Source organism: Pelodiscus sinensis, chromosome 4, assembly GCF_052426305.1.
Source record: "Pelodiscus sinensis isolate ZL-2025 chromosome 4, ASM5242630v1, whole genome shotgun sequence".
NCBI lineage: Eukaryota > Metazoa > Chordata > Testudines > Trionychidae > Pelodiscus > Pelodiscus sinensis.
In genome coordinates this window covers 130,631,168-130,658,581 of record NC_143055.1, presented here as the reverse complement: position 1 = coordinate 130,658,581, position 27,414 = coordinate 130,631,168, and the positions used below count along the sequence as shown (strand labels likewise).

Sequence of the window (27,414 nt, the reverse complement as noted above, 5' to 3'; positions counted from 1 at the left end):
CATGCTGGACTCATCCTGTTGTGCACTGGCTAATATCTGCAATGCATGGGATTACAGCGGGGCTTAACCAGAGCACAGCAGTATGTCCATATGCTAGAAGTTACATGACATAGGATCTGATCCTGCAACTGTTTCGCTCTCTCTCCCTCCCCCCCCCACACCTTGGGGGAAAAAGGGTTATTTTAAATGTGACATTTCCAAGATCGCTTTTATTTGGGGTGGTGTCTAAGAACGTGGTAGCAGTCTCCACTGGGGTTTCCCCCGTGTAATTGAGTTGGACGACTTGAATTCCACATCAATGAAGTGTTCCCATAGGAATTAAGGCTAAGGTTTCGGTCCTTTTCTTATGTTTTTTCTGCTTTTTAAAATCTAGGTCCCAGCCTGCAGTGGAAACATTTTTTAAGTTTACCACCACTCAGACTCTCTCTCCCACTATGGAAGACACAAAAGGAAACAAACCTGTGCCATTGATATATAACTGTATTATTCAAATGAATTGCAGTAGCACACAGAGACCCCCGATCAGGTTTCCACCCTGCTCGACATTGTACACACAGATAAAGAAAAGATGCCCCCCCACACCCTTAGAAAAATCATAATAGGATAGTGTCCTCGTTTGCCCCTTTGGAGGCTACCTTTTATATACATGCTGGGTCCAGCCTTCGCTGCACTTTGTACAGCAAATACATGCTCACATCATTCTGCCCCTGAAACGGGCAGCCCATTGAGCATAGGCTGTGGCATGCATACTAAAATTAGACATACCTGGCTATGGAATGCATTTTATCACATTGTATTATGTATTTGCATGCGGTAGCCCGGGACACTAAAAATAATGAGGCATAGCAGAAATTACACATGTACAGCAGCAGACCTTTAAAGTGCCTTTTTATTATCCGTCTCGATGGCTTTGTCAATTACTACAACGTACAAGTGCATTGCTCTGGAGCATAGCTTGGTACACAAGTTCGATAGCACTATGATTTCTAGGTTTACCGAGGCAAGTTAATGTTTAATGGATGAACAAATCATTCTCTATTCTTGTATGATAAAAAGGCTTAGTAAGAGCCAATGGGTCAACGACATTTTAAAATATGTATTATTTGGTAAAACGCAAGAGATACATAAGGACTTTGGTCCATATTTTACTATTGTTCCACCTACTTTGAAATGGAAACCACAAGCAGTTTGATAGATAGGTGGAAATACAGTTTCGTTTCATGGTAGATACGGGCATATGAGATTACTTGGGGAGTTTCATTAGCATGTGAAGAAAGTTGTAAATAGGAGTTTTGCCAGCTGAAGGTCTGGCTCTAGATGAATTAAATGTGGAGAGAGACATTTACAGAGACAATATCCCATGATGAAGAAAACCTCTTCACCAAATTTCAAGTGCCTGTTCCAAAGGATGCAGGAGCTAGAGCATTTCAATTTAACAACTGTAAGATTTTTTTTTTAAAATGGACAAAAATACCTTCCATGGTCTCATTTTCTGAATCAGCCGAACTGATTTTGCTGTAAATTTCCAAAATAGCCAGCATCAGACACCCGGCATGGAAAATTTCAACCCACATGGTTAACATTTGACAAAATTATAAGAATGGACACCAGTGTTATAGGATGGAAAGTATTAGGCAACCTTAACGATAGCCTCCTCTGCCTATAATGACAACTAGGGGGTAAAACGAAGAGTGCACCAGGCACAAACATCTGAAAGGTGTAAACACCAAGAAGCAACAGCAGTTGTGAAGGGTAATAGGACAGAATTAAGAAAGGGCGAATGAGGGAATACTGAAAGAATTGGATTTGTTTAGTCTGAAGAAGAGAAAATGGAGAGGGAATAAGACATTTCAGATATATGAAAGATTTTTTACACGGAGAAGGAAATTCAATTTTTCTTAACCTCTAAGGCTAGCATAAGAAGCAATGGGCTTAAATTGCAGCTCAGGTAGTCTAGGATGGACATTAGGAAAAATTTCCTGTCAGGCTGGTTAAACCTTGGAAAATTGCTTCAGGAGAACGTGGAATCTGTGTCACAGGGGATTTTTATGAGCAGTTTAGACAAACATCTGCCAGGAGTGGTCTAGCTAGCACTAAGACCTGCCAGAAGTGCAGGGGACTGAAGTCAATGACCTCGAGGTCCCTTCCAGTCTTCTGAGTCTATGATTTTATTTACTGGAAGTTAGGCTGAAGCATCACAGAGTGATAGCGACGTAGCAAGTGCCCCATCACCAGCGCAAGGAACTTTACTTCCCTCTGCTACAGTTAGCAGAGGGGTGTCACAACCAGGGAAAACTGGCCAGAGGTCAACTAACGAGTGAAGCAGTAAGTATATGGCATGTTCCCCCCCCTTCCTCCCACCCCTGCAGAAGTCTTCCTGCTCTTCATTCCACTGGGGCATGGCTTTGCTTTTTTAGAAGGGCAGATTCAGAGCCAGGGCAAGGCAAATGTCCCACTGCATATCCATGGGGATGTCCTCATTAGAGACAAAGGGGGCCCAATGAATTTCTTTGCACCAAGAGACATCTGCCCACGGTGAAGATGCTTTGGAACAGCCACCAAAGGATGGCTCCAGAGGTAGCCATGTTACCATAGGGGACGAGAGCCCTGGCTTTCACTGCCATCCTGAGGTCCAAGGGATTTCTTTGAAGAGCTCAAGACAGTACTGTATTTGGAGAATCCAGTCCCTGACCTGTTTCACACTCACCTCTGGGATCCAGGAGGAGGAAGCTGATGGAATTTGCAGGCTCCTGCACAAGTTTTCACGCATAGGGAAGCATCTGGCCCCGAGCCTCAACGGAGAACATTTTTGTGGCTCTAATCTTGATGGAAAAGCAGATCGAGATGGAGGAAAGAATTTAGGAGTTTTCTTGACAAGCCTGAGGGAAAAGAACCATTCTGCTGACGTACTTTCAGGAATGCTTGTGTGTGAAAGTAACGAGCGTGTGACTAGGAAAAAAACAAGAATGGTTCTAATGAGGCAGGGGAACGGGGTCAGGGGAGAAATAGAATTTCCTGTTTTCAGCATCTTTAGACAGCCTGCTTACGTTGCTCTATTTCAACACAATCCAAGATACCTGAATGTGAGGCTAGGTAGACTACTCCACTGTGACGCAGGTGCAAGTGTATGTACAGGTTGCAGTGTTGTTGTAGCCATGACGCAGGTGCATATGTCAACTTGTCTCACCCCAGCTAGCTCTTTTAAGAGGACGTGAGCACCCCTCTACCAACAAACCCTAATCCGAGGGGTGCAGGCAACATTTCTCCTTTTAAAAATACTCCAGCAACCTCAAGCACTGCTGAATTGTTTAGACACCTGCATCACAGAGGCCAGCTCTGCAGCTAATGGAAAGCTGCACGGATTGCATTGACTTGAGTGGCGTGACGTCAGATGACCTCTGCTCCCCTCGACTTCAATGATGCAAGACCAGGTCTTGAGTGACTATGAGGAAGGCTTGTTAAGGACAGCACGCTTCAGCCAGCAGCCCAGCAATAGCTTAGTCATGCTCGGTGGGCTACGTAGTGTGTTCAGTGGTTAGAACAGAACATGGACATATTGTATCAGACCAAAGGTCCATAGAACACTAGAACTGGGAGGGACCTTGAGAGGTCACCAAGTCCAGTCCCCTGCCCTCATGGCCAGACCAAGCACCATCTACCATCCCTGACAGGTGTCTGTCTAACCTGCTCTTAAATATCTCCACTGATGGAGATTCCACAACCTCCCTGGGCAATTTATTCCAGTGTTTAACCACCCTGACAGGTAGGACATTTTTCCTAATGTCCAACCTAAACCTCCCTTGCTGCAGTTTAAGACCATCTCTTGTCCTACCATCAGAGGTCCTGTGTACAGACAATAGCCAATACCAAGTGCCCCAGAAGGAATGTACAGAACAGGTAATTATCATGTGAACTGTCCCATTGCCTCGTCCCAATTTCTGGCAAACAGCGGCTAGGGACACCATTCTGTCCATCCTGGCTAATACCTATCCTCCATGAACTTATCTAGTTAATTTTTAACCCCATTATAGCCTTCACCTCCACAACATCCACTGGCAAGGAGTTCCACAGGTGGACTGTGTGTTGTGTGAAGAAATATTCCCTTTTTATTTGTTTTAAACCTCACTGCTGCCTAATAATTTCATTTGGCGCCTCCTCGTTCTTGTGTTATGAGGAATAAGTAGCTTGTCCGTAATTACTTTCACCACACCATTCATGATTTTATAGACCTCTATCATATCCCCCGAGTTATCTGTTTTCCAAGTTGAAAAGTCCCAGGGTTATTACTCTCTCCTCGTATCTTTCAGATCTTTAAATATTAGTCTTTTTGCCTAAGCAACACAACTGCAAACACGATGGTAACATTTATTCGTGGAAACCTTAATTGTAAAGATTGCAACAGTCCCCCTGCACCAGAGGCAGCCACTACACACCCCAGATTTTGCTCTTATTGTTGCATTAGGATCCGTTCCTGATTTTAACAGGAAGATCAGGCCCAAGGTAAACAGATACCATCCTGCCTGCCAAGCAGATAAGAAGCTGGGACTTTAGACTGAGGTTTTTTGTTTTTTTTTCTCATGGGAGGGAAATGAGTGGCAAAGAAACCCTGGATACTTCTCAGAATTTGTAGTACAGGTTGCACCTCTGAAAACTGGCAGTCTCTACTCTGGCAGAACCCCGGATGCTTCTGGACCAGAGAGCCAGGAACCTAAGAGCAGGAGAGACAGCCGAGGCTGGGGGAAATAGGGTGGGCAGTGCGGGACCAGGGCCAAAGCCCCGTGGTAGCCCCCAGCAGCCTGCAGCAAGTGTAGCCAGGGCCAGAGTCTACAGGCAGCCCATGGCAGCATAGGGCTAGATTCCCCCAGCAGTACCGAAGAGCAGGGGACTGAAGCCTTGTACTAGGGTGCCGGCAGCAGGCAGTGGACTTGGGACCACTGGTAGGGGACCTCCCCTGGTCCAGCAAATACTCTTGTTTAGGACAAGTCAGGTCCGGACAGTGCCGGACCAGGGACAACCAACCTGTAGTCACATTGGGCCAGATCCTCCACTGGCATGGTGTCCCTAGCCTCTGTTTGTGAGAGGGTGGAGATGGACGGCAGGAGAGAGATCGCTTGATCGTTACCTGTTCCGTTCACTCCCTCTGGAGCATCCGGCACTGGCACCTGTTAGCAGACAGGACACGGGGCTGGATGGATCTTTGGGCTGACCCAGCATGGTCATTCTTATGTTCTTCTGGCATAAATGAAAGCCAGGGAAAAGACCTCAAACCTTCACAGAGACACTTCCCCGTTAGAGCTCCAGTTCAAACACCCGAGTTTCTGTCTTTACCAGCCGACACTCCCCCTGGCGGTGGCTGGATGAGATGTTTTCAAGTCTCAGCGTGCTAGCCACGTTACCCTGTAACTTTAAACATGAAGCGTCCTATGGCACCTTAGAGACTAACAAAAACACGGACAGTGGGCAAACCCCATTTCAGACATTTGCCCCTGCTGCTCTGGCAGTGGTGTGCGAGAGCAGACAAGACGTAGCTGTTTTAATCACGGACGGTGCATCGACACTGCGCCGTTATTCCGAAATAACAATGCAAGCGTCTACACAGCCATTCCGTGATTTTGAAATGACGGACGGCTTATTCCAACTTGTGTAAACCTCATTCCATGAGGAAGAACGCCTCTTCCGAAATAGCTATTTCACAATAATGTGTGTAGATGCTCAATTGCGGCTATTTCGAAGTAGCCCCTCACCAGGGCCATTCTAAGTTATTCCTTCTGGGGCTCCAAATCGAGATAGCACGTCTACATTAGGGGAGCCGGCCTTGGACTCATTTTGAGGCTTCCCTGCAGTGTGGAAGTGCTATTTGGAAATAAGCTATTTCGGAAGAACTATTCCAGAATAGCTTTTTTCGAAATAGCCGTGCAGTGTAGACATAGCCTGAGTCACACGAGTCTGCTCGGAGTAGGTCCAGATGTCTGGGGGGTGACCACACATGGCATCCTCACACTCCCATCAGCTGATACCCCAAGCAGGGCCCCGCCAGGGACAGATGAGAGTGGAGAATTTCCAAAGGGCACAAAGGCAGACAAGGCCTTTGCCTCCGGTGGCCAGCATGGGGTCCCTGTGTGTCCAGAGAGTTGCTCTTCAACACATGTGCAAACTAGACATTCACAAAGCTGTCCACAAAATGAACGTCCCATCTAGCGTGCCTGGCTCTGGAGTCAGGGATCAGAGTTGCTCACACCCTTCTCTGCAGGGTTAGCTTGCTTCTGCTCACCCACAAGCAGGGTAGTGGGTGCCTGTTCTGAAAGCACGACCTTGCTTACAAGGTGAGGACCCATTCACTCACGTGGATCCTCCCTGCTACCTAAAACAGCCTGCAGTGACTACCTGTTGAGTCCTCTCACCCATCTATTTGTTGCCTAGCTACCATTAAGCTTTGCACTACTAACCCCTCCCTGGGAGGGTGCCTGGAAGGTGTGCCAAATCCAAATCTTCCATTGATCCATGTTAGGCAGCTCAAGAATTCAATAAAACGCAGCTCATTATTGTCTTGCAATAACAATAAGAGGCAAATACACTTTCTTATCTCTGGGTAGTTCAATTTAAATACTTCATCATAACTTAATTAGCTTTGCCTGGGTTAGTCATACACTTCTAGATAGCAAAGTCGTTCCTCCTCTTAAGCCACACAGTCCTGGATGCTGGATTTTTCTACGTTTTCTAGCTAGAATCGTCTTTCCGCACCATCTTAAAAGAGGAATTATTTGGGCTGATTTATGCTTCTTTTAAAAATGATGCCAAATGATAACAGTAGAAAGGGAAAAGGTACAGAATTCCCAGCACAGGGAGCAGCAGTAATCTGGCTCCAGTTCTGGGAAGTGGAAAGGCAAGGCACAAGGCACAGCCAGCAGAGGCAGCTAGTCGGGGGAGAGAGGTTTTCTATGCAGGTCTATAACCCGACCTGCACTGCACTCTGGATAGTTGCGTTTGTGTCCGAGACAGGTGTAGTAAGGCAGTCTTCCCCCTGCATTCAGGTGCACAGTACAAGCTGTGGTATCCGGTACTTTAATATCCAGAAAACATGGGTATGTCACAGATGGCAATACAATTCAGTTATCCAGAAAAATTACGATAGCCATGTAGCATCATTGTTCAACATTTTCCAGCACTTGCAGAAATCAAGTTTGCAAATTTGTGGCAGAAAAGTTTGTGTCGTGCTTCTGTGTATAATACCATTAGCGGATGTTATCTAACCCATCCTGAAATGATGGCTGGTGTACAGTGAAAAATTCGTGAACCATCGGTGTAAAGGTCGAGTAACCAGCAAATTTGATTCATCGGCAACCTCCCTTCACCAGGCATGCTGGATAACAAAGCTTGAACTGTCTTATGCCCTTCAAAGGCTTAATACTTATAGACATTCTCTACTGGGGATGTGAAAAGTTAACTGGATGTGTCAGTATTTGTGCTGGAAGTACTTAAATGTTCATCTAACCAGGGCACAGAAACAATACTATTTAACTTCTCTGACCAGTCATGACTTAGGATACTTTTACACTGCAGGGCTTTTCCGGGATACCGCCTAGAAAAATTCTTCCGTGTCCAACGCATTTGCTCTTCTGCTTTTTTTTTTTGTGGAAAAGCAAACATGCTCTTTCAGGGTGCCCTGCATCCCTCGTTCTATGAGGGATAAGGGCTCCGCTGAAAGGAGGTGGCTTTTCCGCCATTTGGCCCCGTCTAGACTGGGCCAAATGGTGGAAAAGAGTCTTCCAGAAAAGTGATCAGAAAAAGCTATGCAAATTGCGGAGTGCAATTTGTAAAACTTTTTCCGAAAAAAACCTATAGTGTAGACCTAGCCTTAATTACATGGCTCCACCTTTAAATATCCAATATTAAATGTGCACTGTGAACAATTCGTAATTCACCCATTAGTAAAAGATGGGGAAAAGATGAACAGAATGAATAATAAAAAAATGAGGAAATCACAATCTGACAGTCATCATACAAAGTATTCACGGCCAAACTTTTTGTGAACCTCAACATTTAAGTAGTTGCCTAAAGCAAAACCTCAGACCTGGACATCTCTGAACTTTGTGTGGGTGAAGAATTCAACTCTGAAACCACAAGTGAAATCCAGTTCTCTACAATTGGACAAGTCTGGAGCAGGGAGGCACATCTGAACCTTTCTCTAATTTTTTGCTGAAGGATGGGCATTTACAAGAGTCTTAATTTTCATTTGTGTTTGAGATTCTTCTCCACCCAAAGCAATGAGTGAGTTGCATAAGCTAGCCTACCATGGCCCAAGTCTCACAATGAGAACTAGAGTGTCCCCCCGTGGCTTTGATGGCAGGATTGGGACCGTAACGCTTTGGGGAACGGGGAGAAGAGGTAGAGTGAAATGAACTAGAAGGACAAGAATGGGATGAATCACAGATCCCTTGAAGTCCTTCATACTCTAAAGACCTGCCTTCTGATAAACCCAGTCAGTCACAGAAAGGTTATCAACTTGCAGTCCCCAGAAAGCAGCAGCTATGACAAGAATGCTGAGAATTTTGTTTTGGTCGATTTTAAGAAAACTATGGACACTGAAAATACCTATTTGCCCTGCAAGAACCTTCATAATGCTCAGAAAGGTGGGGTGCAACATTGGTGACCAGAGGATGCAGGCTCCACATTTATTTTGTGGACTCTTGCACTCAACGAATCTCTTCTGTGGTGGCTAACACATGTGCAGAGCCTTAACACTGGCAGTAGGGCCGATGGACTGGAACCATGACTGGGCCGCAGGAGTCCTAGATTCTGTTCCTAATTCATTCTCCAATCCTGGTCACTTCTCTTCTCTGTGCTTGTTTCCCTCCCACCATCTGTCTGTCTGGTGCACTGAGACTATAAGCTCTTTGAGGCTGGACTGACTTCCCTTTAAGGCAGTGTTTCTTAAACTGTGTTCTGTGCCGCGGCAATCAGAATTCAAAATGGCCACCCTTAAAGGGGCAGGTGACTTTTTTTTTTTTTTGCTCAATAAAAAAATCTTAAGAAACACTGCTTTAAGGGGCCGTACTTTAGAGCATCTTGCACTGCGGGACCTCAGTCTTGATTGGGGCATCTAGGTGCAGCCATAATTGTCAGTCTGCTGTGGGTGTCTCTTCTGCAGGATGCACCGAGTTCAACCAAGCCACCAAACTGTGAGTCAGGGATTATTCCAGCTCCCCCAGGGTTAATAAGGATTCATTCTAATAGGCCTTGCTTCACTGGAATTCAGAGAGAGCAGAATCAGGTCCAGAAAGTAGTCAAAGGACCAGATTCAATTGCTGCCACGGTAATTAATGGCTGTTTACACTGAACTCTGAAGCAGCCATCCCTTTCTCAGCCTGGGTTGCTAAGGAGGAGTCTCAAATGATTTACCTCAACTTACAGTACAATGGGGACCCCTACAGGAACACGCCGGGAGTGGGATGTGACCTGCCAGACAAATGCAACCACAAGAAAATGATGCTGCAAACACAGAGGGTGGATGAAGTTCAGAGCGGGCTGACCCATGTTGGCCTTTGTACTGCAGTCTCTCTGCACATTAGTAATACTAATCGGGCCAAGGCTAGGATTTGTGAAACAGAACAGATTACTGCCTGATTTTCCCCTTTACCGCTTTTTCATGCGTATGTCGGGGCCACACCAGCCATGCTAACCTGCTCCACGTAGCTCCTTTCTGCTGTGTGGCCCTGGGAACCAGTGGCGTCAAGGTGGTTGAATCCAGTCTTATTTCGCTAGGCCTCAAGGGATAATTTGGGTACATCCTGCCAGTTGGTCATGACAATGCCCAGGGAACTGCTACAAATATCAAGTCTTACCACAGTGATGCAGACGTCATCTGTATATTCCAACAAAGGGATATTTGGGCTTGGTCTTCCCACACTGCATGCCCTGGACAGCGATAATCTCCTTCCTTCTTTCCCCTTCTCTGCCTTTTGTGAGCTGCTGCTAGAGCATTAGATGAGTATTTTACTGCACTTCCATTAAGAAACTCCCAGTCAGTGGAAAGATGATCCCATAGTTACGGCACTAGCGAAGGACTATGTACCACGGTCCTGGCCCCACCAGCCGCCAAGCAGACGCGGCCCCAGCTGCTCCCAGGGGCTGGGCCACGCTCATGCTGGGACAGGAGCCAGGGTCCAGGGAACCCTGCTCCAGAGCCCCTTTTAAAAACGGGCATCTCATTAGCTAGTCGTTTGGCACAGAAGTTGATTTGAAGGAGAGGTTACAAAGCAGTGTCAGTAATTCTGCAGATTCATGCGGGAGTCCCTTCAGAACTCTTGGGGGAATGCCGTCTGGTCCCAGGTACTTAGTACTCTTCAGTTTATCCATTTGTTCCAAAACCTCCTCTGCTGACACTTCAATTTGCAACTCTCCAAGGAAGCAAAAGGACTTGGAGTGACTGTTGCTAACCAGGACATAAGAATGGCCGTACTGGGTCAGACCAAAGGTCCATCTAGCCCAGTAGCCTGTCCGACAGTGGCCAGCACCAGGTGCCCCGGAGAGGGTGGACCGAAGACAATGATCAAGCGATTTGTCTCCTGCCATCCTTCTCCAGCTTCTGACAAACAGAGACCAGGGACACCATTTCTATCCCCTCGCTAATAGCCTTTTATGGGCCTAACCTCCATGAAAATATCTAGCTTCTCTTTAAACTCTATTATAGTCCTAGCCTTCACTGCCTCCTCTGGCAAGGAGTTCCACAGATTGACTACACACTGTGAAGAAGAACTTTCTTTTATTAGTTTTAAACCTGCTACCCATTAACTGCATTTCGTGACCTCTAGTTCTTCTATTATGGGAACTAATAAATAACTTTTCTTTATCCGCCCTCTCCACACCACTCATGATTTTATAGACCTCTATCATATCCCCCCTCAGTCTCCTCAGTCTCCTCTTTTCTAAAATCTAGCCTACACCTAGAACCTCCTACATCCCAACTGCCTGCCCCTTGCTCAGCTCAGAGTCCCTCACACTCCAGATCCCTTAATCCAAGACCAGAGCCTGCACCCTAGGGTCTCCCTAGGCAGCCCCTCTAGTGCTCCCTGTCGCCAGAAAGGCACCGGGAAGAGAACCTAACCAGTGAGGTGTGTCCTGAACATGCATTTATTTCAGGTCACACAATCTGCTCAGCCATCTCCCTGCCCAATTTGCTCATACACTAGGCTGTACTCACAAAACACAAGAACCAGGTGTACGCATTTTTAGGCACACAAAACCCTTATGTGCCTTGACAGCATTGTTTCCTCCAACTTTTCCATCCATATGCAGATTTTTGCCATCCATGTGCGGAATAAAGTCTTATGTGCACCAAGGCATGTGCACCACCAGTAGAACTAAAGAAACACTGTTAATCAGCTGGGTGATATTTAAATCTCTCTAAATGGCCATACAAGCATACAGATTACAGGGAACACTGCTTGGCATCCTTTTGAAAGCTAATTATGCACCCTGTTAAGTACTAACTTAGCCACTTGGCCAAGTCAGCTGCTCACTCCAATGGGCTGTGAAAATTCCAGCCAGGATGTTAAAACAAACAAAAGCACATCTCTCTGTGTAAACCTTTTAAGGTTATAAGTTGCTGGTGTTCATGACACAAAACATCCATACTTCAAAAGGCTTGTTAATGTAGGTCTATATTCTGGCATGCAGCAATTCTGGACACAGATCAAATCAAGTGCAATCTGCATAAGGCATGTGTGTGTGTACATATAGACCATTGCTGTGTAAACAGACAAATCCATACAAACATGAGGTCTTTTTCCTTTGACCCGTGAGACCATTGCCATTTTCATGGGAGAGATCAGAATTGGTGAAAAAATGTCCAACCCATTGTGTCTCCAGGCTGAGCACAGGTTTTGAACATGCAGAATTTGCCCAAATGATTTAATTGTTCTGAGCCAAATTTTGCTCCCACTGCAAACATACAAAGCCAAAGGAAAATGATTCAGGCTGATAAATTTACTCTGAACAGAACAATTGTGAGAACAGAAATTGCCCTTCAAACTATAGAAAAAAAATAATGTAAGATAATTAACAAGACAGCTAGAGTGTTTAACGAGGACATGGAGAACATGGAGACTAGCAAGGCAGGGCTACGGAAAACCAAACCAATATACCTTGCACAATGCTCTCTGACACCTAAAGGAAATGAACGGCAAACTCCTTGCCACTAAATTAATTTTACATTGGCATTTCTAATCAAGTCGTGCTATAGGACGGTGGTCAAAATGCACATTTCCCCTTTTAAACTGGACCTTTTCTTAGATCATTTGCAGTGAGCACTAGTGCACATTACATAAATAAAACATGGCACACACCACTTGGAAAAAGTGAATACCCATCACAAGAAAGCCCAATTTTCAAAAGGCAAATGATGTCTACAAATCTGCCCTTACACATTTAGGCACTTGAATGCCTTCCCTCCCTCCCCTCCCAGGGGTCTAAATGCAGCTGAAATCTGGATCCGCAATGAACAGTGTGCCTGAAACGAACCCCCTTCTGAGCAATGTTGAAAATGATCAGCCTCTTAATTCCAAAACCCATGGTTCGAAGCTGCAAAGTCTTTCAAAAACCATTGTCCTCTGAATCCATTTGATTTCCCCAGAACAAATCTCATCTGAAGACATCTTTTGAGTGTGATGAAGAAAAACAAAGCATATTGCGGTCATATTTTGAGCACATTTCCTTTGTCCATTTCATGCGTTGATGGTGAAATACGATACACTCCATGAGAGTCAATCTCGCTGGGTAGAACTGTGTTAATGGGTCGTTACAACAAAATTGAAGCTTCCTTCTATAGCAGCTCCAGTCTTGTTCCTCTTGTCCAGCAGCGTCCATCACTGGGTGAGAAGACATCTGGCTGACAAGTCTGGGAGTGCGGGGAGCTGCTAGGTTAAAGGTACACTTTCAGAGTCCATGTGAAAAGAGATGTCATTCGTTTTAATTCTATCTTTTCTGTGCTCACTCATCTCCCAGTCCAAAGATTTCTTGCCTTTATCCACTGTGGCAAAGAAACGCAAATTGCATTTAACTCACTTGTCAAATCTGCAGTATTCACATGGCCCAGGGCCATAGAGTAGGCTCCTGGGTAGCCAGAAGAAGGCTAGGCTGACCAGCTATTTGATTTCCATTGTCTCCGGTTATCAGGCAAGGCGTGGCACCTGCTAGTATTTTGTTGGCACTGGAAGTTCTTTCAGCGTCGAACCACCTCTAATTCACAGTCACGTCCATCAGGGGCCTGTGCCAGAGCTTCACAATGTCGCTGCCCCGGTTCAGACTTTGTATGGCGATTTCAACTTCCTGCATCTAAAAGGGATAACAGATGTGGTGAGTCTAATTGCACCAGGATAGAACTTCCTGCCATGACAGAAATCCAGCCAAATCCTACTCGCGCAGTCTCTAGGGAGTCAGCGTGGCTGGGCAGTTTCAGAACCATTTTACATGGTCCAGGTGGAGAAACCGAGGCACAGAGCAATTCAGTGACTTGTTTAAGGTCAGAGGATGAATGAGTGACAGAGGCAGGGACAAACTCCAGAGTCCTCTGCTTTATACCCCCAAATGGGTCAGACTGTTCAGATTAATATCATGCAAAGGAACCATATTTAACTAAAATCCTTGACATAAGAATGCACACGCTTCTCGGTATGCTACACAGTTTAGAAATGCACTTAGCAAGCCTCATGGCCAAGAAAATATCCTTTCCATACCTCTTTCTTACATAGCAATAGATTAGAGCAACGATCCCGCTCAGAACTATTCCAGCGCCAATACCCACGGCAATATAGCGGTCATAAGAATTAAGCACATAAGAATTTAATATCAAGTGCTCACATCTTTCTCCGTTGTAACCTGTCAGGCACCTAAAACGAAAAAAGCAACCCACAGGAGTATCCAGAAAATCTTAACTTGAAACTGTAAGATGCTTATTCCCTTTGATGGCTTTGAAACAATGGGCAATGTGGAAGGAAGCCAAATGGGGCAGGGCAGATTCTACTTTGCAGTCAGAACCCTGTAGGTCAGGAAGCTGCAGGATCTCGCCTGCTGAGAGTCCCCGAGAGGCAGAATACTGCCTTCTGGCGACACCTAGCTGTTGTAATGAGCATTGGGCCCGAAGGTAGCCAACAGGGATATCAGCTTGCAGACGACTACACGATTAACCGAGGAGCCTGGGCTTTTCAGTTAATCTTGTCTACTCCACGTACTCCCCCGCCTGCATTGCTGCCTCTGTGTCAGAGGCAGCAAGGGGAGAGTGGGAGCCGGTGCACGAGAGGAGCTGGCTTAAAAGCCGGTTCCCCGTAAGCACTGGATACACCTGCCCCCTCACACCGGCACTGCTGCCTCTGATAGAGAGGCAGCAACATGGAGGGGGAGGGGGCCAGGCTGGAGCCAACATGTGTGAGGAGCAGCTTTCAAGCAGGCTCCCCGCATGTACCAGCTCCACAGTCCCCTTCCCCCCGCTTGCTGCCTCCTGCAGAGGTGGGGGGAGGAAGAGCAGGTGCAGGCAGGAGTTGGTGGTGTGAGAAGCCAGCTTAAAAACAGAGGCAGCAGTGCAGGGGGGAGCAGGGAAGAGGAGGATGCTGTGAAGCAGCCTCTGTCCATGGGGGGTGGGGGGTCTGAGCTCCCTGTGGATAGAGGCTGCTCTGGACCCTCGCAGACAGGAGCTACTCCGGATCCTTGTGAACAGGGGCTGCTGCCACCCTGTGCTGCTGTCTCTGTATCCCTAGTGGCTAATAACAACTCTAGGAAGCCCTGAAGTGCCCCACAGCTGGATTTGGATTTGGTGCAGGACCATGCCCAGAACCAGACATCTGGAGCCCTGTGTAGTATCTGCATCTGCAAAAATGATCCACCAATATCCACATCCACGGACGCGGACACGCGTAGGTGCAAAGCAGAAAACCTGTGGATTTGCAGGGCTCCACAGAGAGCTCCTTTGTGGCCCCTGCCCTGGGCCCAGCAGTCAAAAAAATGGGCGCAGATGGAAATCAAATGCCCTAGCTTCAGACGTCAGCTTGGTGCTGCAGTTCTGAGATCAGACTGTGTCAAGAGTGGCTTCCAGCCATTTTATCTTTTTGCCTTCTCCAGCAAACTTTAATTCCCAAGAGTAGAGTGTTCCCACAGCTCTAGGTCTCATTATCGAGAACCTGGATTTGCATGGCGCCTAACGTGAAGCATGTATACATGGCCCAGTGGCTTCAGGGGAAGTACTTGAATGTGATACTGATGCCCGCATGCAGAGCAGATTATAGGTTGGGATCAATGGAGAAAGGCTGTTCTCAGTGGTGATGGATGGCAGAACAAGGAGCAATGGGCTCAAGTTGCAGTGGGGGAGGTCTAGGTTGGATATTAGGAAAAACGATTTCACTACGAGGGTGGGGAAGCACTGGAATAGGTTACCTAGGGAGGGGGTGAAGTCTCGGCTTGACAAAACCCTGGCCGGGTTGATTTAGTTGGGATTGGTCCTGCCTAGAGCAGGGGACTGGACTTGACCTTCTGAGGTCTCTTCCAGCCCTAAGATTCTATGATTCTCATGTTCCCTGTAAGCTGAGCGCTTGGGCAGCCACTTAGGAGAGATTCAAATGCCACCCAGCTGATTAGCAGCGTGCCCACCACTGCCCACATCCCACAGCATGTATGTCTATTGGTGGTGCACATCCACACATGCCTTGGTGCACATAACAAAATGTATTCGGTATATGGATGGAAAAACTTAGAGGAAATACTGGTGGAGATATTAGTTAGTGTAATACACATAGAAATGCCTACTTCTCCAAGGGCATGCATTTAAACACACAATTGATTTACCTGCATATGGGTTTCTTGAGTTCATTATGAAAAGCACAGAGGCCATTAATACAATAACTGTTGTGCTCTTCAAGGCAGGACTGTATAAGCTTCAGTGCAACAGGTTCCTCTGAGTAGTCTATTGGGAAAGATGATGGGGAGGAGGAAACGTTACATGTGAAGAAATAAATTTGTTTGGAAACATTAATCATGCAATTTTCAAAAAAGTACAGTCATTTACAAGAGGAAAACCCATTGCACACCCTGTTTAACGTGATGTAAATATTACTGGCGAATAGAGCCATTGCGAAATAAATAGGACAGATGCACTGAATGCCTTAGCATGGAGGTTTTTTCAAATCCCGATTTCCTCTTCATAAACGTGCAGCAGTTTAATGAATGTGTTAGATTCATTCCAAGTTCACGTCGGCATTACACAGCCTGAAACTCAGCAGGGCAGGAGTGCAAGGAGACTGGCAGGCACAGGGCTGTAATTTACCTTGCTGTCAGCCAGTGCTTCTGAATCTGCTCTGCTGGGATTAATTTTTAATCAAAAGGGCAAAACACCATTGCTTTAAGGCAGCTTGCCCATTGTTTCTCCCCACCACTCGCAGCCAATTTCCCCCCCGTAAATGGCACAAATCGGGATCATTCTTCAGGACTGTTGCTAGAACGGAGCCAGTGACCAACAGTCGTGGGCCGCAGGATGGGGGTGCGTGGTGGGACAAAAGAAGGGAAGGGCTCAAAGGCTTGCCAGCGGGAGGGGATATTTGTTTGAACAAGCCTCAAGGCTGCGGGAGCTGTTGATTGGGCAGAGCCACCAATCAATGCCGGTCGTTTCAGGGGATTGTTTTAGACACAGCTGAGTGAGTTCTTACCCGCCCATTGGACAACAGTGACTTTCCGTCCGGATGGCAAGAAAAACAACAACGTGCAGGAGGACAGCAATCCTGCTTCAAAGTAACTAGCATCTGGCCTGGGTCTCAGGGCAGGTGGACACTTCCTGCTGAGATTCTACTGAAACAAAGCCCAACAGGGCGCTCGTGTAGGCTGCGTTGCTGGAGGTGCTGTCAGAGAGAGGAGCCCAAGGCCAACGTCTTGTCCTGACCACTTGCGGTTACTACCGATCCCATGACGCTACAGGAGTCACATTATTAACCCGTTTCCTGACCCAATTCTATGCTGCATGGCTACGTCTCCCCCCTGTGTCCTCAGCTCTTCCTCTTCTCGTCCTATTCAAAACAGCGCTCGATGGCTCTTGCGTGTCACCTGTCGTAAGCCCCTTATGTCTGCACATCAGTGATGACTACGTACAAAAGGCCCGATTCTGTCACCGCGACTCCGGCTGGGGAGCAGTCCCCCTGCCATCCAAGACACTGTTATGTGGAGAGGGACTGGTGACCGCCTCAGTCAGGTACCTCTTTGAGACTGGATGTGAACTCCCCCTTCAATTAACATCCCCGTTGGGGGGAGTTAATCCGAAGCCCCTCCGCCATCAGCCCCGCACCCAAGACGAAAGGAAGCTGTGAACCTGCCCAGGTGCTTGGACTGAGTAGGCAGAGGAGAGCTATGGAGAGAGAGAGAGAGTTTGGAACAGATGAAACACAGAGGCAAGCAGAGGCAAAAAAAAAAAAAAAAAAAAAAAGAAGCCGCAATCCCAGCAGTAGCTGGAGAATACAGTAGGGCTGCCATCCAGGGTTTACTCAGGCAACCCAGATTTTGGCTTCTCTGTCTGGTTGCCAGCAGCCCCATTTTCAACCAGGAAGTCCAGCTGAAAAGGTGACCCGGCAGTGCCCAGACAGATGTACTGACTGGCCACCAAAAGGCCGGTTACCACGGGGAAGGAGGCGGCGCTGAGTCATTAACGCGCACCAGCCCCTGTTCCCCTGGGGCTCCTCCTATCTGCAAGCAGGTTGATTGTCAGGTTTCAACAGCTCCCATCCCAGCCCGAGAGCAGGGGATCCAGAGGGGGAGAGAAGGAGGGATATGGAGATGATCCAGTGAGTAATGGGGGAGGGAGAGGAACAAGTGATGGGGGTGTGGCCTTGGGGAGAAGGGGCGGGGCATCTGGAGTCCGGTTGCCTGCAATTAGAAAGGTGGAGGTGGTGACTCTAGCGTAGAGAGTGACCCTGGGAAAAACTAGGGAGAGTGTTTTTGGAGCTGTTGGCTGAAGAGGCTTGGAGCTGTAAGCCAAGAAGCGGTTTCCTGCTATTTAATATTTTCTCCACTCACTCAGAGACATAGGACTTGGTACATTCTTTGTAAACAAAAACGACCTCAGAGAAATACTTGTTTTCACCAATTTCCTCTCCCAGTGGAGCATCCTCAGGGCTTCAGATTGCTGCTCCAGACAAAGAGAGACAACAGTGCAACTCAGCAGGAGTCCAGGTAGCAGAATCAAGCCACAGGTTTCTTCAGCACTTTGGTGTTTGGGGGACAAAAGGACCTATACTCATCTATTCTTGAAAGAAGTCGGTGGTGTATTCCTCCCTGTCAGGAAATGCTACCAGAGTGGAAAGAACCCACCTCAATTTAAAATGACCTTTTTTTTAGGTGGGGAAGGGAAATTCTCTGCTTCTAAACATTGAAGTCAATGACTTATGCTGGCCGAGAATTGGACCCTTCATCTAAGAATCAGAGTATAATGCCACACGTGGTAAACTACACCCCTGTTAACAGAGGCTGGCCTAGCCACCAAGTGACAGTACAACAAAGCACAGGAATGACAGCAGGTTAGCTGAGGGTGGCTGACAATGCACTCAGCCCCTGGACTGCAGGAGCACTTTGGGTCTGTCTACACTGCAATTAGACACCCAAGCCTGAGTCAGCTGGCATAGGCCAGCTTCTGCTGTTTAATTGCAGCGTAGCCATTCCCTTTGTGCCACGTCGCTCGGTAGCAATGCTTGCAGCTCACGCCAAGGGGTGTGCTGACATACTCTGGAAAGAGCAGGTCCCAGCTTTGCTGGCCAGGAGGGATCAGCACAGAAGTAGATGTTGGCCAAAAGGTTATGGGAGAAAAATGAAGTGAAGATAAGACGTGGGTCTCTAAACGAGGTTTGTACGATTCCACGCTGTGCGAAAAAAAAATCATACACAAGAGAAATAATACTAATTTGTAAGTACCGTATACGGAACCAGAAGCACAAATAGCTCTGATGCATTCCTGCTTTCCTGTAGCATATTCAAGTACTAATTCACACAAACCACAACAATAGAGCATACGAGCAAACACGCATGGTACAAGAGAGTTAAGCTCTGCCTTTCATTTTAAATGTCATGTACTGGAGTTATGCCAGGGAGGTAGGATTCTTTTGCTAAGTATGTCACTGAATGCCGTGGTATGATGGTTAAAGTACATGAAAAACTTATCATTAGTAAATTTTATCTGCATAGAAAAAAAGCACAAAATCTCCAGGTGTCTGAATAAACCTGTAATATTTTCGCTCTGTGTTAAACCACCACCACACACTTCCTGGTTTGATATATCCCTGCAAGTTGCCAAAAGGTGGCAGCATTCCATCTTCATAGAATGCAAAGTACAAAATAGCTAATTCCGACCTCACATTGTTATTCCACATGCATTTAAAACGAGAAGGAAAACATGCCTAGAAAATGGTTTGAGACAAAGCTTAGAGAGAAAAGTTCTGTAATTCAGGGGTTCAGTCCTACTGTAATTCTTCACACACATGCGTACCACTGACAGTGATGAGAGTTTTGTCTCAGTAAGGGCTGCAAGTTCCCAGCCATAAAAGTTAAAAGTGCTAAATACTGTAACTGGATAATTTCAGAGTAGTGACATTCAAATGAATTATAAAATCAGAAACAAAGAGAAAAACTTGTTTTCTAATCCAATACGGAGACTATTATATCAATTTAAATATCATCTTACCCACCTAGACACTAGATAAGCTATTTTAAGAGCACATAGCGATTGTGACCTTTGCAAAGTATTTTGTGATCTACCAATAAAAAGCCTCGGATAAGAACCAGCTCTTAATACCTGTTTGCTCTTTAAGTCATGTGGATGTTTGCCACAGAAGAGATGAATTTGACCTAATCTGACATGAAATCAAAATAATGGGTGGCAGACGGGATTGGCCAGGACAAAACTGACAAATTTTATTGTTTGACACAGAATGACTGAGTGGCTGTAAAAGAAAAACTAAGTGTATATGCTACAGGTACCACACGTATGTACACACACACACACACACACACACACACACACACACACACAGAGTGAGGCCATATGTGTACACACAAAATCAGCATGAGTGTCAGAGGCCCATCATTTCTTCAGAGGTAACTTTTATGCCTATTGCCTCATTTCTGAGACGATGAGAAACTCCTCCTCCCCAGGGGTGCTGGTAAAAGCAGAGGTGAACTAAGCTGACTTCAGTACAGCAGCTGACTCACTTCTGGGTGCTCTATGGCAGTGGTTCCCAAACTTTTCGGCATCACGCCCCCTTTTCGATTTTTGATAAACCCTCATGTCCCCCCCACACCCCAATAGCAGCCAAAAAAAAAAAAGGAACTGACTGGGGCCGAAAAACAAAAATAGCAGCAAAACTTGGGGGGGGGGGAAAATTAATGGGGGGGGGGGGGAACTGGGTGGCCTTGCACCACCCCTGGAATTTCTTCATCCCCCCCCCCCCAGTTTGGGAACCCATGCTCTATGGAGTAGGCTGTGTAAGCAGACCATGAGCTGGCAAGAGCTGGTGGGTTTTGCCCGTTCTTTCTCCTGCATTTTGCCACCAAGGACAACAGCAGTATGTGCACCCCTAGATGCTGAGTCACAGAAAAAACAATGGGTGCCTGGGGCAGAGAGGGGGGTCGAGCTCCTCCTAGGAACTCAGCACCGCCGCATTCTCCAGGAGCTGCTGGCTCTGAGACGCGGACAATGCATCCATCCATGTAGTTCCAGTAGCTCTTCCCAAGTTCTGGCCCCCTCAGCCCACTCTGGTCGACAAGACCCTTCCCACCCGCCCAGTTCCTTCCCACTGAACATTGGAGAACATCCCCCCTCGAGCAGGAAGGAAAACTTATATTCCCTATCAATGTTCAGGAAGCTGCCAGCCCAGCTGCCTCTCTCTCCATGTTGTTTCCCTCCTCTCACTGACCTCGCCTCTGCAGGTGACCCACCACCCCCTGCTCTCTACACTTGAAGACGACTGTATATAACACACAGACTAGCCAAGGAGGAAGGTTCTTGGTTGATGGGGTGGGAATCAGCACACGTTTGCCTTTCATTGGCTGACACCCACCATTTCCCTCACGCAGCACCTTGCTGTGGCCCCACAATTCCACTGGATACTCTAAATTCCAATCTGGCATTTCCTTGGGAGTTAGTTAATTTCCTAAGAGTTTGCGATGAACATGTGTTGAGTATGAGCTTCCTTTCTTCACTATTGAACGACTGTTCCTCCTGCCTAGAAATGGAAGTGGAAGGATGGAGTAAAGGGATGTGACCAGATTCATAAAAGAGTTTTCTAAACATTTCCTTCCACCCCCAAATCCAGTCTTCTAACTCTGAAAGGGTTACAGTTTTTAAAAGCAGAGGACCAATAATATCTACTGTGGCAAAGCTCTGGCCATGCCTCGTGGGTGCTACACTTCTAGGTGGTTATTGTTTGCCTTAGAGGTTCGCTGTGACCCTCCACCCTGACCTTTTACCTTTTCTAGAGGCCAGGGTCATAGCTTACTGATCCATCCTCATCACTGGCAAAGTCAAAGGATTTGGGGCGGGGGAAACCCTCCATAATCCTGGCCTCCCTTTTCAGGAACAGATTTTTTAGCAGTGGGGAGAACAGATTTTTTTAGCACCCACTATTCCGGGTTCCAGCTAAGGAACCCTAGAGAGAGGCAACTAACAGTGTTTTACTTTTAATCCCAAAGCAGCTTCTTTTTCCCTGGGCCACTTTCCCCAAATGCTCCCCTAGTACCTTCTTCCTGGTACCTGAGCGAATCTTCCCTGCTTCAACACAAACTCTTTCCTTTATTCAGTCCTCAGCTCTCCAGCAACACACTTCCTCCTCTCAGTCCTTCGCTCTTCTCCTTCCCCCCTTACCTGAGGGGAAACCTTTTAAAGTAGGCCAGCAAATCTTAATTGCCTGCAGGTGCCTGATTAGCCTGCTGCTTCAGGCAAGCTCTGAATTAGCCTCAGGTACCTGCCCTGATTATGTGGCAGCAGTCTCTGGCAGTTTATTCAGGAAAGAGAAAACCATTCACCCAGCTCCTGGTATGCCTGCCCCCCACCAAACTATGGTAGCCAGCTGCCCTGGGTCTGTCACACTACAAAACCAAGTGTGCAAGTACATGCCGGCATTTGGGAGCAATTTTGAAAGACAATGTATTGCTGACTGCAAATATCCATTTTATATCCATAACATCAGCAACTGCATGTTGAGGTTGGTACAGCCGCACCCAAGGCTTTGTTCATGCAAGTGAATTTGTAAAAATCTGGCCCATAATACATTTTCTCTCTCTAATACAAACAATATTGCAGAGAGCAAGGCTACTCAATGAATCACCACATAAATATCTATAGCGATGTGAAGCAAAAAAGAACCATTTTTTCCTCTACTGCCAATAAGGATATCAATGAATAACTAGTTAACTAGTGGTCCAGCTGGGCTGAAGCAGCCTTGTGCCCATCTTGTTCACATAGTCAACCGATTAAACATAATGTTTAACTGTCTAATTGATTAAACAGGACTTTACATCCCTAATATCCAACCCTGGAAGAACACCCATGCCACACAGAAACACTCTAAAGCCAGGTCACAGGCTCCATCCGCACTGTTAAAAGAAAGCACTGCACATGTTGAACCTCTCTAGTCCAGCATCCCGGGGACTTGACTGGTGCTAAACCAGAGAATTTTTCAAACTACAGGAGGTCAATGCTGTCTAGCAGCAATACAGCCACTTTCACTGCTTACTGGGTTCTTAGAAAACACTGAGGGGTAAATTAGAGCTAAATAACAGCACAGAACACAGAGCCAGGACTGGAAGCTGTAAACGAACGTTACGAGGCAATGGGAAAGCTGACCACACCCATGATAAATGGACATCTGGCTAACTAAAATCATGCCAGATGACGGATGTTGCCGGATCAGAGTGTGCCCAACTAGAATGGTTCAATCTGCACTTACAAAGCAGGCCAAAAAGTACCATGCATCTCTTTACTTGCACACCACTATGGCCGTCATCGATGGTCAATGAAGGCAGGACTGGGGGAGGCAAGTCACCAGCCCGACCTCCAGCCCTGCCCCTTCTGCTAGGCCCCACCCTTCCCCACCCCCTGGGAGGCAAGGCAGCATGCCACATGCGTGCTCCTCCTTTCCAGCCATGGGGAGGGGAGGAGAGAGGAGCGGGCATGCATGCACCACAGCTTCCCCAGCCCCGGTGGAAGGCACACGGCCCAACCAACACTCTCGAGCACCAGGGAAGAGGCTGGGCCAGGCGGGCAGTACAATGTGCCCTGACTCCTCTGTCCCCCAGAGCTTGGGGCTGGAGAGGCTGGGCTGGTCAGGCCATGCGGAGCACGGGGGAGGGAGGAGGCAGGGTGTGCTGTGCTGCGCAGTCCAGTGTCTCCAATCCCTGAGCACTGGGGGAGGGAGGAGGCAGGATGTGCTGTGCTGCACAGTCTAGTGTCTCCAATCCCTGAGCACTGGGGGAGGGAGGAGGCAGGGTGTGCTGTGCTGCGCAGTCCAGTGTCTCCAATCCCTGAGCACTGGGGGAGGGAGGAGGCAGGGTGTGCTGTGCTGCACAGTCTAGTGTCTCCAATCCCTGAGCACTGGGGGAGGGAGGAGGCAGGGTGTGCTGTGCTGCACAGTCCAGTGTCTCCAATCCCTGAGCACTGGGGGAGGGAGGAGGACACGCCACACCTGGCCTCCCCAGCCCCAGAGCACTGGGCAGGCGGGCGCTGAAGGTAGCAACACTCCATTCCCAAATTGCCTACAATAGGTGCTCTGGGGGCGGAGTGTAGGCGGGGCTTTGGTTGGCGGTTTGGGAAGGCAGAGCCTTCTCCTGCCTTACATACCTGATGCCCATGATGGCCCTTATATGACTGACTGATACCAGTCAGCAGAATCATATTTTGACTCTCTGTGGGTGATGGGGAGGAAAAGAATTACAGATTGATTAAAAAGCTATTTAGAATTGTTTAGGTTGTTTCAAAAGAATGAATGTGTAGCATTAAAAACTAAAAACAAATACATCTTATTAAAACAATCATAAAAAATCCATTCCTCCTTCACTTACCTTCCAAGACCTGATTTCAAGAGTCCTCATTTCCCTAAATGACAAGGAATTAAATTGCTAATACCTACGGTAGTGTCAAGAATGCAGCTGGCAGGAAAAAATACAAGCACGGTGCTCAGGTCTTTACAACCTTTCGTGTTCACCTTTCAGCAGACAGATATTGAACAGAAACAAGAAAAAGAACACAAGGACACCATCAACTGCTGTCGTAGGGTTCTAGGCAACCAAAGCCCAGACTACAACAAAGAAGCTATCCAGTAACAAGGAGGGGAGTCGGGAGTTTTCCTCTATTAGTGTATCAGCTGTATTCACACTGGACATGACAATTCAGAGTTAAGAAATAGCTGCTGACAGACAGACAATGAACAATGGTTTGGGCTGGCAGGAGTGGCCTTCGGAAAATGCACAGATTCTACTGTACCTGGTTATTAAATACTTAAAAAAAAAAAAAACCTGTATGACTTGGGATAAGGAGCCTTTCACTTCTCCGTCACTGGCTCACTTCAGATCCAGATGGAGCCAGTGAATGTTGATATCATTGAGGGCTCCTTTCTGAGGCCTGTTTGAAATGAGGAGGTGGTCTCAGCAAGAATTTCCTAGTAGAGAAATGGTCCAATGACAATAAACACGATGGCAGCCACGTTAAGAGAAGTTATCAATTCAGCTACATTCAGTAGATAGGATTTTCTTTTCAGTCCACAAACGCTGATTTGAAACAATACAGACTAGACAAGAAATACCTTCTGTGGCATTTTTTGCCCAGCTATTCCAGAAGTCTGTGGTTAGCGATGAAACAGTGCTAGCGGCCTCTTCACCCGGTGCTACCATTGCTGTGTAATGCAAACACATATTGGCTTTAATGGGAGAGCACTTCTGCATGAAGCTTATTTCATCCATACTCGTGGTTCCCAACCTGTGGTCTGCAGACCCCTGGTGGTCCATGGAGGTACTGCATGGGGTCCATGGAAAGTTTAAAAATAAGGATCAGGCCCATCATGGAGCACTTTTCTTTTCCTTTTCTTTTTTCCCCCTCTCCCCGAGGGGGCAATCCATGAAATTTTAATAGATTGAAAAGGGGTCCGTATGCTCAAAAAGGTTGGGAACCACTGATCTGTACAAATGTGCCCGTTAAATGGGCTTTTGTATGAATAAGCTTAAATAAAAATTTCTTTTTCAATGTGCTCTTGCCTCTTTGAATTCTTTCGGTCACAATTCTGTTATGACTGTGGGGAACAGAAAACTAGCTACTGCTTGCTTAGTGTCAGCATAGATACCCATGCTGTTATAAATCCCATTGTAACTACTTTATATTGCGTACAATACAGTTCACTACAACAGGCTGTACGGGACATATCTACTGACAGATAGATTCTCTTTAAAAAAAAAATCACTCAAAATGTAAATCATATCTGTCCAAAAATTCTGTGACGTCAGAAACTATTGAGACTAATTTAATTTCTGAATTCCTTTGAGCTTTTTGTCTCCTCCCTGTTCCCCCTTCCCAGGTTATTACAGAAAATATGAGTGAACCTTTCTTAAACAAATGTAGAAATATAAAACTCTATGTCTACAAGACACCAATAAAACCCCCCAGTCAACCTACCTTTTAACAAAATATAGATTAGCATTCCAAATGCCATGTTAACCCGCTGCTGAACAGTGTTTTCTTCTCTTCTTGACAGACAGCTGGCTGGTTCTGCTTACCTGTGCTCCTGTGTCTTTCTTGCACTTATATACCATGAAGCGTCACCTGCTGGTCTTACCAATAAAAAAAAAAAGTGCATCTGGCAACAACCTAAAGCCTCAAGGCAAGCACACATTCACTTAGCAAACTACCATTATCTAGCAATCTGTTCAGGTTTTCTTTTGAAACACCAGTTTCCTGTTACCTGTAGGCATAATTGTTCAGAGTCCAAGACAGTATTTTGTGGAGAAACTTGGTATCCCTCAAACAATGGAACAAGGCACAGGGAAGTGGAAATCGGTGAAACTAGCCACATGTACCACTTAAAAATGTGCAATAGTTTGTGTGTGGCTTGTATTTGGGAGACTTATATTATTCCTGGGGAGGATGGACGTGCCAGTGGTTAAGACACTAGCTGGACACTTGGAAGACACAGATCTTTCTGTAGCTGACGGGTGTGCTAGCCATCTCTCATGCAGGCTAAATAAGGGAGCAATGAAATAGCCTTTTGTTTAGTGATAGTTGAAACAATAGGAAACCATCACTCGAGTACTGGCTGCATCTCCGGCCTGAGCAGAAGCATAAAGGGCTGCATTAGTAAGAGCATTGTTAGCCAATCAAGGGAAATAATCATTCCCCTCTATTTGGCACTAGTGAAGTGTGTGCAGTTTTGGATCCCCCATCACAGAAAGGATGTGGACAAACTGGAGAGACTCCAGTGGAGGGCAACAAAAATGACCAGGGGTCTGGGGCACGTGGCTTACAAAGAGAGGATGAAGGATTTGGGCTTGTTTAGTCTGCAGAAGTGAAGAATGAAGAGGGATTTGATAGCAGCCTTTTACTACTTGAAGCAGGGCTCCAAAGAGGATAGAGCTAGGCTATTCGCTGGCAGAAGGATGCTAGAACAGGGATTGGTAAGATTTTGCCCGGGGGCAAGATCCAGCCTGCCAGCCCTCTCAAATCTGGCTTGTGGCCCACCCCACTGGACCCTCAGGCAGGGAGCAGCCCCAGAGCTCGGAGCGGCTGGCTGCTCCATCTGCCTCTTCGTGATAGGGGTTGGAGGAAGCTTCGTGCACTGCAGACCCCCTCCTTCACCAAAACTCCCTCTCAGGCTAGGTCTACACTATAGGCTTTTTTCGGAAAAAGCTACACAAATTGCACTCCACAATTTGCATAGCTTTTTCCGATTGCTTTTCCAGAAGAAGCTTCTCCGCCATTTGGCTCCCCAAAAAAGCGCATTTGCTCTTCTGGGGTTTTTTTTTGCGGAAGAGCAAACGCGTTCCCTGGATGTGGCAGAGTTTTTTGGTATCCCAGAAAAACCCTGCGGTGTAGACATACCCACAGACCCCACACTCTTTCCTGTACCCCATCCCCAAGCTTCCTTCTGCACCCAATCTCTGCCCCAGATCCTGCACCCCTTCCAGAGAAAAGTGGAGCACTTAACCACTTCCCAACATTTTGGAGTGTCCCCTCAAAAATTATTGCCCACCCATAGGCTGGAACAAGAAGCAATGGTCTCAAGTTGCAGTGGGGGAGGTCTAGGTTAGATATTAGGAAAAACTATTTCACTGGGAGAGGGGTGAAGTACTGGAAAAGGTTACCTTGAAAGGCAGGGGCATCTGCCTTCAAGGTTTTTAAAACCAGGCTTGACATGGCCA

At 46.8% G+C, this 27,414-nt stretch overlaps 1 protein-coding gene across 1 annotated transcript; it reads right to left on the bottom strand.

The window, feature by feature from the left end:
- Positions 1-2,139: 2,139 nt before the first annotated feature.
- Positions 2,140-25,814, bottom strand: EPGN (epithelial mitogen). Its single transcript, XM_006125394.5, has 5 exons — positions 25,676-25,814; positions 24,813-24,902; positions 15,832-15,949; positions 13,734-13,886; positions 2,140-13,332 (listed from the first exon to the last, which is right to left on the bottom strand). The coding sequence occupies exons 1-5, from the start codon at positions 25,710-25,712 to the stop codon at positions 13,299-13,301; spliced, it is 432 nt and encodes a 143-aa protein (XP_006125456.1). The 5' UTR covers positions 25,713-25,814; the 3' UTR covers positions 2,140-13,298.
- Between the last annotated feature and the right edge of the window lie 1,600 nt (positions 25,815-27,414).